The sequence below is a fragment of the Prionailurus viverrinus genome, chromosome E1 (genome assembly GCF_022837055.1).
Source record: "Prionailurus viverrinus isolate Anna chromosome E1, UM_Priviv_1.0, whole genome shotgun sequence".
NCBI lineage: Eukaryota > Metazoa > Chordata > Mammalia > Carnivora > Felidae > Prionailurus > Prionailurus viverrinus.
The window spans coordinates 14,856,776-14,869,004 of record NC_062574.1 but is presented as its reverse complement, the minus strand read 5'-3'; the positions used below and the strand labels follow the sequence as shown (position 1 = coordinate 14,869,004).

At 41.7% G+C, this 12,229-nt stretch overlaps 2 protein-coding genes across 4 annotated transcripts in view; one reads left to right on the top strand and one right to left on the bottom strand.

Annotated features, from left to right (window-relative positions):
• SMYD4 (SET and MYND domain containing 4) overlaps positions 1-2,977 on the bottom strand; it is a 71,523-nt gene extending 68,546 nt beyond the window's left edge. The window contains exons 1-2 of one of the 3 annotated variants that reach the window (XM_047832372.1): positions 2,741-2,977; positions 1,479-1,624 (exon numbers count right to left, since the gene is read on the bottom strand). In XM_047832372.1, coding sequence (XP_047688328.1) covers positions 1,479-1,612 — 134 coding nt within the window. In that variant the 5' untranslated portion in view covers positions 1,613-1,624; positions 2,741-2,977. The remainder of the gene's footprint in view (positions 1-1,478; positions 1,625-2,740) is intronic. The other 2 variants (XM_047832371.1, XM_047832370.1) reach the window with 2 other exon arrangements.
• A 144-nt stretch (positions 2,978-3,121) lies between these two features.
• The window catches only part of RPA1 (replication protein A1), a 73,366-nt gene continuing 64,258 nt past the window's right edge, over positions 3,122-12,229 (top strand). The window contains exon 1 of the mRNA XM_047833335.1: positions 3,122-3,279. Within this exon, the coding sequence (XP_047689291.1) occupies positions 3,247-3,279 (33 nt within the window). The 5' untranslated portion in view covers positions 3,122-3,246. The remainder of the gene's footprint in view (positions 3,280-12,229) is intronic.

Sequence of the window (12,229 nt, the reverse complement as noted above, 5' to 3'; positions counted from 1 at the left end):
TCCTGGCACTGCCTATTTCTCTTATCTTGTTCTATTTTTGTTTTTTTTCTACTATACTTAGCACCTTTAACATACTATATCCTTATATGTGCTTATTTATGTTTATTGTCTGTCTCTCCTTGCCACAATTATGCTCCTCAAGGGTAAGGCTCTGTGTCTATTTTGGATTCACTAATGTATTTTTCTTTCTTTCTTTTTAAGTGGTAAGGTTCTTTTCTTTTTTTTAAGTTTATTTATTTATTTTGAGACAGAGTGAGCATGTGTACGTGGTGGGGGGGGCAGAGAGGGAGAGAGAATTCCAAGCAGCCTCTGCATAATCAAGAGTCTGTTGCCTACCTGACTGAGCCACCCAGGCACCCCCCTTTTTAAATTTTATTTATTTAGGGGCGCCTGGGTGGCTCAGTCAGTTAAGCGTCCTACTTCAGCTCAAGTCATGATCTCGCGGTCCGTGAGTTCGAGCCCCGCATGGGGCTCTGTGCTGACAGCTCAGAGCCTGGAGCCTGTTTCAGATTCTGTGTCTCCCTCTTTCTCTCTCCTCCCCCGCTCATGCTCTGTCTCTCTCTTCTCAAAAATAAACGTTAAAAAAATTTTTTTAAATAAACTTTATTTATTTAAAAATAATTTTTAATGGTTATTTATTTTTGAGAGAGAGAGAGAGACAGACAGACAGAACATAAACAGGGGAGGGGCAGAGAGAGAGGGAGACACAGAGTCCAAAGCAGGCTCCAGGCTCCGAGCTGTCAGCACAGAGCCCAGGGCAGGGCTTGAACTCACAAACTGTGAGATCATGACCTGAGCTGAAGTCGGATGCTCAACCGACTGAGCCACCCAGGCCCGCACACCACCCCCCCCCCTCCTTTTTTAAAGTAAGCTCTACTGCCCAATGTGGAGCTTGAATGACCTTGAGATTCAGAGTCACATGCTCTACTGACTGAGCCAGCCAGGCACCCCTCATTGATGTATTTTTTGTTCACTAAGCATATAGCACAGTGTCTGACACAAAACAGGTGATCAATAAAGATTCGCTGAATGAAGTTTTGGGAAACTCTTGTTGTAATTTTCTGTATACGTATGTATGTACTAGGTTATGATATAAAATAGAATTTCTTATTGAGGATGGTAGTCAAGAGAGTTTGAATATATGACTTCTAAAGTCCTTTCTAAATGTGAGCACTTATAAATTTCTATATGCAGCTAGTAAATCTCCACTATATCTTTTGGGAGATGGCAAAGTTCACAGCCTACTTTCCACAGCACAGCATTGCTTATTGAAACCAAAACACCAAAAAAGCTATCTTGTCTGTTCTATAACAGTAGGTTAGGGAAAACTGGAAATAGCAAGAACTGCTGAATGCTCCAAAATGTAAAAAATCTGAACTTAATCCTACCATGAAAAAGAGATAGAAATTGAGAGAAAATGACAAAAGAGAACATTTTCGAGACCAACATTTCCCTGGTTAAAGCTTTCATTCACTTACTGAAGAAGCAAAGAGGAGTGAAGAAAGATATCGCTCAAAGTCTCTGCGGTAGAGATCGTGACCTGAATGGACTTCGGGAGCAAAGACCACTTCTGAAATACATATGATTTCCACTCATCCACAGGCAGATCCATCCTACTTTACGTCTATAAAATGAATAAGAAAATAAAGGATTCAGATTTCTACAAATGCACAATCCTAGAAAAATCAAGATTTCACTCAAGCAAATGGGAAACAACCAAATCAATTCTTGTGGTCTTTTTCTGTACTTTACATGCTGAGGATCTATAGTCTCTCACACTGAACATCCTTTTATTCAGAAATATTTATTGAAGGGCTACTTTGTTCCACAAAGGACGCTTGCCTCTTAGACCTCCATCTCCCAAGATGCTCAAGTCAGAAACTGAGACATCCCAGGTTTTTCTTTCTCTCTCCTCAGCAACTATTAACAAATGTTTCTATGTATAGTTCAGTTTTTTTCTTTCAATCCCCAGGTCATTCCTTTAGTTCAAGTCCTCACCATCTCTTGTCTGGCGTAACTAGTTTCCATGCCCTCAGTCCCCTACCCGGCTTTCTAAATTCAATTCATCCTTCATATTGAGACAGATGTCCATCCTCTGCCTTAAATTAATCAATGCTCCTCCAAGCATTTAGGGAAGCCCAGTACAAATCCTTCACTATTTGACCTGGGGCTTGTTTTCTTCCTTTTTTTCAAAATTTATTTATTTATTTTGAAAGAGCGAGGAGGCGAGGGGCAGAGACTCCCAAGCAGGTTCAATACTGTCAGCGAGGCGCTTGACAAATGGCTTGAACTCACCAACTGTGAGATAGATCGTGACCTGGGCCAAAATCAAGAGTCAGATGCTTAACTGACTGAGCCACCCAGGCACCCCTACCCCTGGCTCATTTTCTAATGCCTAAGTCATCTTCCTCTGTAACCCACTATCCTGAGCTACTTAAAGCTATCCCCAGCTTGCCAGGCTATTCACCTCTCTAGTTTGTGCATAGGCTTCGCATTCATCCAGGCGCTTCCTTATCCTCACTTACAGTCCACCTGACAAACCTGCACACACCCTTCAGGGCTCAGTTTGAATGGCACCTCCTTTGGGAAGCCTTCCCTGATTTTCCATCTGTGATGGCAGCACACTTCGTGTCTCTCCTGAGGCCCATATCATGTCTACTTGGAGTGAGGACCCCTCACTGTGGTAACTCCCTGGACAGACCATACTCTCCTCTGAGGGCAGGGACTGGATTCTATTTACCTTCAGAGATCCCCACTGTGCCAAGCTCAAGGTCTAGCACCGGCGGGAGCTCCGCCCTGGGTTGAGAAAGTAGTCAAGTTACTGCTTGACTATGGGCAGCAGCAGGGTTATCAGGGAACAGCTCTCTCTTCCAGTCGGCCCGCCAAAGGCCGAGCCAGGATTTCCACCAAGAAGCCTCTCGGCAAGCTTCCGGAACTGCACCTCGCGCCCTTGGTTAGCGCTCGCGTCATCCTCCGCGCGCCCCGCGGCCCAGGCCCCGCCCCTAGGCCGCATTGGGAGACTAGGTCCTGAACCGGTGCTCAGGCGTGTCACGTGGGCTGCTCGCAGCTCCTCGGCCAACGCGGTGGCTGCTCCGCCCTTATGCCCGCCTCCGTGCCCTGCGCATGTCGGAAAGCGGGGGTGGTGCCTGTAGCTCCTTGGCCCAATAGCTTTGGAGCGCGCGGGGCCCCGGGAGTGAAACAGGGGCTGCGGAGGATCCGGAGCGCGGGAATTGGTGCGGCGAAGGCATGGTGGGCCACCTGAGCGAGGGGGCCATTGCGGTGAGGAGACGCCTGCGGGCCAGCGGGCCGCGGGGTAGCTGTGGGCCCTGGCCGTGTCGGGGTGGAGAAGGAGAGAGAGGCTGGAGGCTATGGGGAGAGAACGCGGGAGAAGATAACGGGGGTGGGACAGGAAACCGTCGGGTGACTCCCTAAAATCATCACCCTCTCTTCGAAGGAGTTTTCCTGTCCTCTTTTAAATATGCCCGTGTTTTTTGTACTTAAGAAAACGAAGCAAAATGAACTTGTTTGTCCTCCATCTCCCTCCTTTTGCTAGTCTCTGTCTCCTCCCCTCCCCTTGTTCACAGCAAACTTCTCGAGAGTTGTTTCAGCACACCTCGGGTTAACCCATTAACAGACTCCAATCCCTCGTTCCCTTCGATCGCTATAGAAAGAACGCTGGCTGAAGTTAACAGTGCCTCCTAGTCGTTAAATTCAACAGCCACTTTTGAGTTTCCAACTTAACCAACAGTTCTCAGCAGCGTTTGAGTGTGTTGAGCATTACTTCTTAACTTAATGTTTCGGCTTTTTTGGCTTGGCTTGCCCGATCTTTCCTCGTCTTGTTTGCAGGTCCCTCATTGTAGGTTGTTTACTCAAGGTTATGTTCTAGGCCCTCTTCTACCAAGACATACCATTACCATCTATATGTTAGTTGCACACAAGTGTCTTTGTCCGGAACCACCTTTTAAAATTTTTTGTTTATTTATTTTTGAGAGACAGAACGCTAGCGGGAGAGGGGCAGAGAGGGAGGGAGACAGAGAATCCCAAGTAGGCTCTGGGCTGTCAGCACAGAGCCCTATGCAGGGCTCATGCGGGGCCTGGACTCACAAGTTGTGAGTTGTGACTTAAGGAAGAGTAAGTTGCCTAACAGAGCCACCCAGGCACCTCTGGAGCCACCTTTATCTGAAAGACAAACCTCTATTTTCTGTCTGCCCACCGGATACCTCAAAGAGATTTTAAATTCAACATATCCCAAAGTAGATCCATTATTTTAGTAAGTTGGGGCCTCTTGGTGTTCCCTATAGGGATGAATGGCACCATTATCCACTAAGATATGCTAGCCCGAAATTGTGGAATCATTCTTCTTGCAGACTCCCATCACTTTAGATGTCCAGTCCATCACCAAATTTGGTTTTACCTCCACACATTTCTCTTAAATACATCTACTTCTCTTTCATCCACTCTGGCATCATCATTTCTTGCCTGGACTACTCACTTCCACCCAGTGTACCCCCCCCCCCCCCATTCCCATCATTGCATATTCCCTCTTGTTCTTGCTTCCTTTCCAGCTTTTAAAAAGTTTTTTTTTTGGGGCGCCTGGGTGGCGCAGTCGGTTAAGCGTCCGACTTCAGCCAGGTCACGATCTCGCGGTCGGTGAGTTCGAGCCCCGCGTCGGGCTCTGGGCTGACGGCTCGGAGCCTGGAGCCTGTTTCCGATTCTGTGTCTCCCTCTCTCTCTGCCCCTCCCCCGTTCATGCTCTGTCTCTCTCTGTCCCAAAAATAAATACACGTTGAAAAAAAAAAAAAAAAAAAGTTTTTTTTTTTAATTTTAATTCTAGTGTAGTTAACATACTTCTGTTAGTTTTAGGTGTACAATATAGTGATTCAACAATTCTATACATTACTCAGTGCTCATCATGATAAGTGCACTGTTAATCCCCATCACCTATTTCCCCCATCCCCCCACCACCTCCTCTCTGGTAACCGTCAGTTCTCTATAATTAAGAGCCCGTTTCTTGGTTTGTCTCTCTCTCTCTTTCTCTTTGTTTCATTTGCTCATTTGTTTTGTTTCTTAAGTTCTACATGAGTGAAATCGTATGGTATTTGTCTTTCTCTGACTGACTTATTTCGCCTAGCATTATACCGTCTAGCTCCATCCATGTTGTTGCAGATGGCAAGATTTCATTCTTTTTTTATGGCTGAATAATATTCCATCATATATATACATACCGTATCTTCTTTATCCATTCATTTACCAATGGACACTTGGTTTGTTTCCATAATTTGACCATTGTAAATAATGCTGCAGTAAACATGGGGTTCATATATCCTTTTGAATTAGTGTTTTCATATTTTTTGGGTAACTACCCAGTAGTGCCATTACTGGATCCTAAGGTAGTTCTATTTAAACTTTTTGAGGAACCTCCATACTGTTTTCCATAGTGGCTGCAGCAGTTTGCATTCCCACCAACAGTGCATGAGGATTCCTTTCTCACCTTATCCTCATCCAGGTGTGAGGTGATATCTCATTGTGGTTTTGATTTGCATTAACCTGATGATGAGTAATACTAAGGATTTTTGCACATTGGCCATCTGTATGTCTTCCTTGGAGAAACGTCTGTCCATATCTTCTGCCCATTTTTTAATTGGATTATTTGGGTTTTGGTGTTGAGTTGTATCAGTTTTTTATATACTTTGGATACTAAGCCTTTATTGGATGTCATTTGCAAATATCTTCTCCAATTCAGTAGGTTGCCTTTGTTGTTTCCTTAGCTGGGCAGGAACTTTTTGTTTTGATGTAGTCCCAATAGTTTATTTTTGCTTTTCTTTCTCTTGCCTCATGAGACATAGCCAGCAAGATGTTGCTATGGCCTATGTCAGAGAAAATATTATTATTTTAAAGTACCTGTGGGTTTTTTTAAAGTTTATTTATTTATTTTGAGAGAGAGAGGGAGAACGAGCAGGGGAGGGGAAGAGAGAGAGAGAGGGGGACAGAGGATCTGAAGTCTCTGAGCTGACAGCAGAGAGCCCAACGTGGGGCTTGAACTCATAGACTGGGAGATCATGACCTGAGCCGAAGTTGGACCCTTGACCGACTGAGCCACCCAGGTGCCCCTATTTATTTACTTTTGAGAGGGAGGGAGAGAGATAGAACCAGTGGGGGGAGGGGGAGATGGGGCAGGGGACACAGAAGATCTGAAGTGGGCTCTATGCCGACAGCAGAGAGCCTGATGCAGGGCTCAGACTCACAGACCGTGAGATCATGACCTGAGCTGAAGTCAGATGCTTAACCAACTGAGCCACCCAGACGCCCCAAGAAGAAAAATTCTTTTATTACAGTTTATTTATTTATTTATTTAGAGAGAGTGTGCACTTATGTATGAACTGGAGAGGGGCAGAGAGATCGGGAGAGAGAATACCAAGCAGGCTCCCTGCTGTCAGTGCAGAGCCTGATGTGGGACTTGAACTCACAAACTGAGATCATGACCTAAGCTGAAATCAAGAGTCAGACGCTTAACTGACTGAGCCACCCAGGTAACCCGGCAAAAAAAATTTTTGTGTTTGTGGTGACTGAGTGTGGAACACCTTTGCGAACTCTGATTATCAGCTAAAGCAAGTAGTATCATTTTAGTTCAAAAGACACAGTCCCAAAGGGTAAGCAACTGACACATAAATAGGAGAGACATTTGGGGCAAGAGCTAACATCATAAAAGAAGAGATTATGCATGTAACTACTGTGGTAAACAGGATAAATAGCATTTGTATCTTAAGTTACTGGGTAATATAAGGAAAGGAGAAGGGAACTAATATTTTTGTCATTTCCATTGTGCCAGATACTTTATGTATAATAGTACTTACAGTAACCCCATAAGGTAGATTTTTATAATTACCTGCATCTGCACTGAAATTAAAGTGCAGAGAGGTTAAATAATTTGTCAATGGGGTGAAGATTTGGATGGATGTGCCCTTGACTACTACATTCTGTTGGTTTGTAGTTTTTTAAATTTAAGTACAATTGACACACAATATTCTATTAGTTTTAGGTGTTCATCTTAGTGATTTGGTATTTTTATAGGTTAGGAAATGATCCCTATGATAAATCTGGTTACTGTCTGTCACCATACAAAGTTATTACATTGTTACTAAATTCCCTGTGTTGTACATTACATCCCCATGACCCTTTTTTCTTTTTTTAAATCTGGAAGCCTGAACCTCTTAATCCTCTTCACAAATTTCACCCACAGCCCCAATCATTCCTCACTCTTGTAATCAATAGTTTGTTCCCTGTTTCTGTCTGTTTCTATTTTGTATTTTATAGATTCAACATGTAAGTGACATCATGTTATTTGTCTTCTCTGTCAGGCTTATTTCATTTAGCATAATACTGTCTAGGTCTAATCATGTTGTCACAAATGGCAAAATTTCTTTCTTTTTTATGGTTGAGTAATATTCCTCTGTGTGTGTGTGTGTGTGTGTGTGTGTGTGTGTGTGTGTGTGTGTCTGTGTCTGTGTCTTTGTTCATCTATTTATGGACATGTGGTTTCCTTCCTTATCTTTGCTATTGTAAATAATGCTTTTTGAACATAATGGTGCGTATGTCTTTTTGAATTGGTATTTTTATTTTCTTCAGGTACCTACCCAGAAGTGGAATTTCTGGGTCATATGGTAGTTTGATTTTTATTTTTTTGATGGGCCTCCACACTGTTTTCTGTTGTGACTGCACCAATTTACATTCCCCACCAACAGTGTACTAGAGTTCCCTTTAGTCCACATCTTTGCCAACACTTCATATTTTTTGTCTTTTTGATAGTAGCTAATCTGTGATTTTGATTTGCATTCCCATGATGATTAGTGATGTTGAGGATCCTATGTATCTGTTGGCCATCTCTATGTCTTTGGGAAAGTGTCTATTCTAAAGTCTTTTGCCCATTTTTTAATTGGGTTGTTGCTTTGTATTTTTTTAAATGTTTTTAAAATTTATTTTGAGAGACACAGACACACAGACACACACAGCGGGAGGGTGGGGGGTTGGGTGGAGAGAGAGAATCCCAAGCAGGCTCCAACCCAGCATGGAGCCCAGTGTGAGGTTGGATCCTGCAAACTGCGAGATCATGACCTGAGCCAGAATCAAAGAGTTGGATTATCAACGTACTGAGCCAAGGTGTCCCGAGGCAATTTTATTTTAAGTGTACATATCATGTTATATGTCCCAGAAGATTTAATTTTATATATGCACTATTTATGATGACACAAATTAAACAGTAATAAGTTAGTATATGCATGTGGTTTTTATTATTTTTTAAAATTTACATCCAAGTTAGCATATAGTGCAATCATGATTTCAGGAGTAGATTACAGGGATTCATCCCCTATGTATAACACCCAGTGCTCATCTCAACAAGTGTCTTCCTTAATGCCCCTTGCCCATTTAGCCCATCCCCCAACCCCTCCAGCAACCTTTAGTTTGTTCTTTGTATTTAAGAGTCTCTTATGTTTTGTCCCCCTTCTTGTTTTTATATTATTTTTGCTTCCCTTCCCTTATGTTCATCTGTTGGTTTTTTTTTAATGTTTATTTATATTCAAGAGAGAGACAGAGTGAGTGTGGGGGAGGGAGGGATAGAGAGAGAGGGAGACACAGAATCCAAAGCAGGCTCCAGGCTCCAAGCTGTCAGCACAGGGCCTGATGCAGCGCTCGAACTCACAAACTGTGAGATCATGACCTGAGCTGAAGTCGACGCTTAACTGACCAAGCCACCTGGGTGCCCCTCATCTGTTTTGTATCTTAAATTCCATATGAATGAAGTGATGGTATTTGTCTTTTTCTGACTAATTTTGCTTAGCATAATACCCTCTAGTTCCATCCACATAGTTGCAAATGGCAAGATTTTGTTCTTTTTGATTGCTGGGTAATACTCCATTGTATATATATGCCACATCATCTTTATCAAAATTCTTCTGTCGATGGACATTGGGCTCTTTCCATACTTTGTTGTCGATAGCACTACTATAAACATTGGGATGCATGTGCCCCTTCAAAACAGCACACCTGTATCCCTGGGATAAATACCTACTAGTGCAATTGCTGGGTCGTGGGGTAATTCTATTTTTAAATTTTTGAGGCACCTCCATACTGTTTTCCAGAGTGACTGCACCAGTTTGCATTCCCACCAGCAGTGGAAAAGAGATCCTCTTTCTCTGCATCCTCGCCAACATCTGTTGTTGCCTGAGTTGTTAATGTGAACCATTCTGACAGGTGTGAGGTGGTATCTTATTGCGGTTTTAATTTGTATTTCCCTCATAATGAGTGATATTGAACCTTTTTTCATGTGTTAGCCGTCTGGATGTCTTCTTTGGAGAAGTGTCTATTCATGTCTTTTGCCCATTTCTTCACTGGATTATATGTGTTTTGGGTGTTGAGTTTGGTAAGTTCTTTATAGGTTCTGGATACTAACCCTTTATCTGATATGTCGTTTGCAAATATCTTCTGGTGGTTGCCTTTTAGTTTTGCTGATTGTTTCCTTCGCTGTGCAGAAGCTTTTTATTTTGATGAGGTCCCAGTAGTTCATTTTTGCTTTTGTTTCCCTTGCCTCTGGAGACGTGTTGAGTAAGAAGTTGCTGTGGCCAAGATCAGAGGTTTTTGCTTGCTTTCTCCTTGAGGATTTTGATGGCTTCCTGTCTTACATTTGTCTTTCATCTATTTTGAGTTTATTTTTGTGTATGGTTTAAGAAAGTGGTCCAGGTTCATTTTTCTGCATGTTGCTGTCCAGTTTTCCCAGCACCATTTGCTGAAGAGACTGTATTCCATTGTATATTCTTCCCTGTTTTGTCAAAGATCAGTTGGCCATACATTTGTGGGTCCATTTCTGGGTTCTGTATTCTGTTCTATTGATCTGAGTGTCTGTTTTTGTGCCAGTTTCATACTGTCTTGATGATTACAGCTTTGTAATACATCTTGAAGTCCGGGATTATGATGCCTCCAGCTTTGGTTTTCTTTTTCAGGATTGATTTGGCTATTTGGGGTCTTTTTTGGTTCCATACAAATTTTAGGATTGTTTGTTCTAGCTCTGTGAAGAATGCTGGTGTTATTTTGATAGCGATTGCATTGAATATGTAGATTGCTTTGGGCAGTATCGACATTTTAACAATATTTTTTCTTCCAATCAGTGAGCATGAAATATTTTCCATTTTTTGGTATCTTCAATTTCTTTCATAAGCTTTCTATAGTTTTCAGTGTATAGATTTTTCTCCTCTTTGGTTAGGTTTATTCCTAGGTATTTTTGTGGTTTTTGGTGTAATTGTAAATGGGATCAATTCCTTGATTTCTCTTTCTGCTGCTTCATTATTAGTGTATAGAAATGCAACCGATTTCTCTGCATTGATTTTATATCCTGCAACTTTGCTGAATTCATGGATCAGTTCTGGCAATTTTTTGGTGGAATCTTTGGGTTTTCCACATAGGGTATCATGTCTTCTGTGAAGGTGAAAGTTTGACTTCCTCCTGGCCGATTTGGATGCCTTTTATTTCTTTGTGTTGTCTGACTGCTGAGGCCAGGACTTCAAATACTGTGTTGAATAACAGTGGCAAGAGTGGACATCCCTGTCATGTTCCTGACCTTAGGGGGAAAGCTCTCAGTTTTTCCCTATGGAGGATAATATTAGCGGTGGGTCTTTTGTATATGGCTTTTATGATCTTGAGGTATGATCCTTCTATCCCTACTTTCTTAAGGGTTTTTATTAAGAAAGGATGCTGTATTTTGTCAAGTGCTTTCTCTTTATCTACTGAGAGGATCATGTGGTTCCTGTCCTTTCTTTTATTAATGTGATGTATCACATTGATTGATTTGCAGATGTTGAACCAGCCCTGCGTCCCAGGTATAAATCCCACTTGATCGTGGTGAATAATTCTTTTAATGTGTTGTTGGATCTGGCTGGCTAGTACCTTGTTGAGGATTTTTGCATCCCTGTTCATCAGGGAAATTTTTCTGTAGTTCTCCTTTTTAGTGGGGTCTTTGTCTGGTTTTGGAATCAGGTAATGCTGGCCTCATGGAATGAGTTTGGAAGTTTTCCTTCCATTTCTATTTTTTGGAGCAGCTTCAAAAGAATAGGTCTTACCTTTCTTTACATGGTTGATGGAATTCCCCTGGAAAGCTATCTGGCCCTGGACTCTTGTTTATTTGGGAGATTTTTGATTACTAATTCAGTTTCTTTACCGGTTATGGGTCTGTTCAGATTTGCGATTTCTTCCTGTTTCAGTTTTGGTAGTTTATATGTTTCTAGGAATTTGTCCATTTCTTCCAGATTGCTCAATTTATTGGCATATAATTGCTTATAATATTCTCATATTATTGTTTGTCTTTCTGCCGTGTTGTGATCTCTCCTCTTTCATTCTTGATTTTATTTATTTGGGTCCTTTCCTTTTTCTTTTTGATCAAACTGGCTAGGGTTTATCAATTTTGTTAATTCTTTCAAAGAACCAGCTCCTGGTTTCATTGATCTATTCTATATTTTTGGTTTTGATATCATTGACTTCTGCTCTAATCTTTACTATTTCCTGTCTTCTGCTGGCTTCGGGTTTTATTTGCTGTTCTTTTTCCAGCTCTTTAAGATGTAAAATTAGGTTGTATACCTGAGACCTTTATTCTTTTTTAGGAAGGCCTGGATTGCTGTATACCTCCCTCTTATGACTGCCTTTGCTGCGTCCCAGAGGTTTTGGGCTGCGGTGTTACCATTTTCATTGTCTTCCATGTACTTCTTAATTTCCTCTTTAACTTCTTGGCTAACCCATTCATTATTTAGTAGGATGTTCTTTAATCTCCAAGTATTTGTTGTCTTTCCGAATTTTTTATTGTGGTTGATTTTGAGTTTCATAGCATTGTGGTCTGGAAATATGCATGGTATGATCTCAATCTTTTTGTACTTGTTAAGGGCTGATTTGTGTCCCAGTATGTGATCTGTTCTGGAGAATATTCCATGTGCACTCAAGAAAAATGCGTATTCTACTGCTTTAGGATGAAATGTTCTGAATATATCTGTTAAGTCCATCTGGTCCGGTGTGTCATTCAGAGCCATTGTTTCCTTGCTGATTTTCTGCTTATATGATCTGTCCATTGCTATAAGTGGGGTGTTGAAGTCCCCTATTATTATGGTATTATTGTCAATGAGTTTATGTTTCTGATTCATTGGTTTATATATTTGGGAGTTCCATGTTGGGGGCATAAATGTTTGTAGTTGTT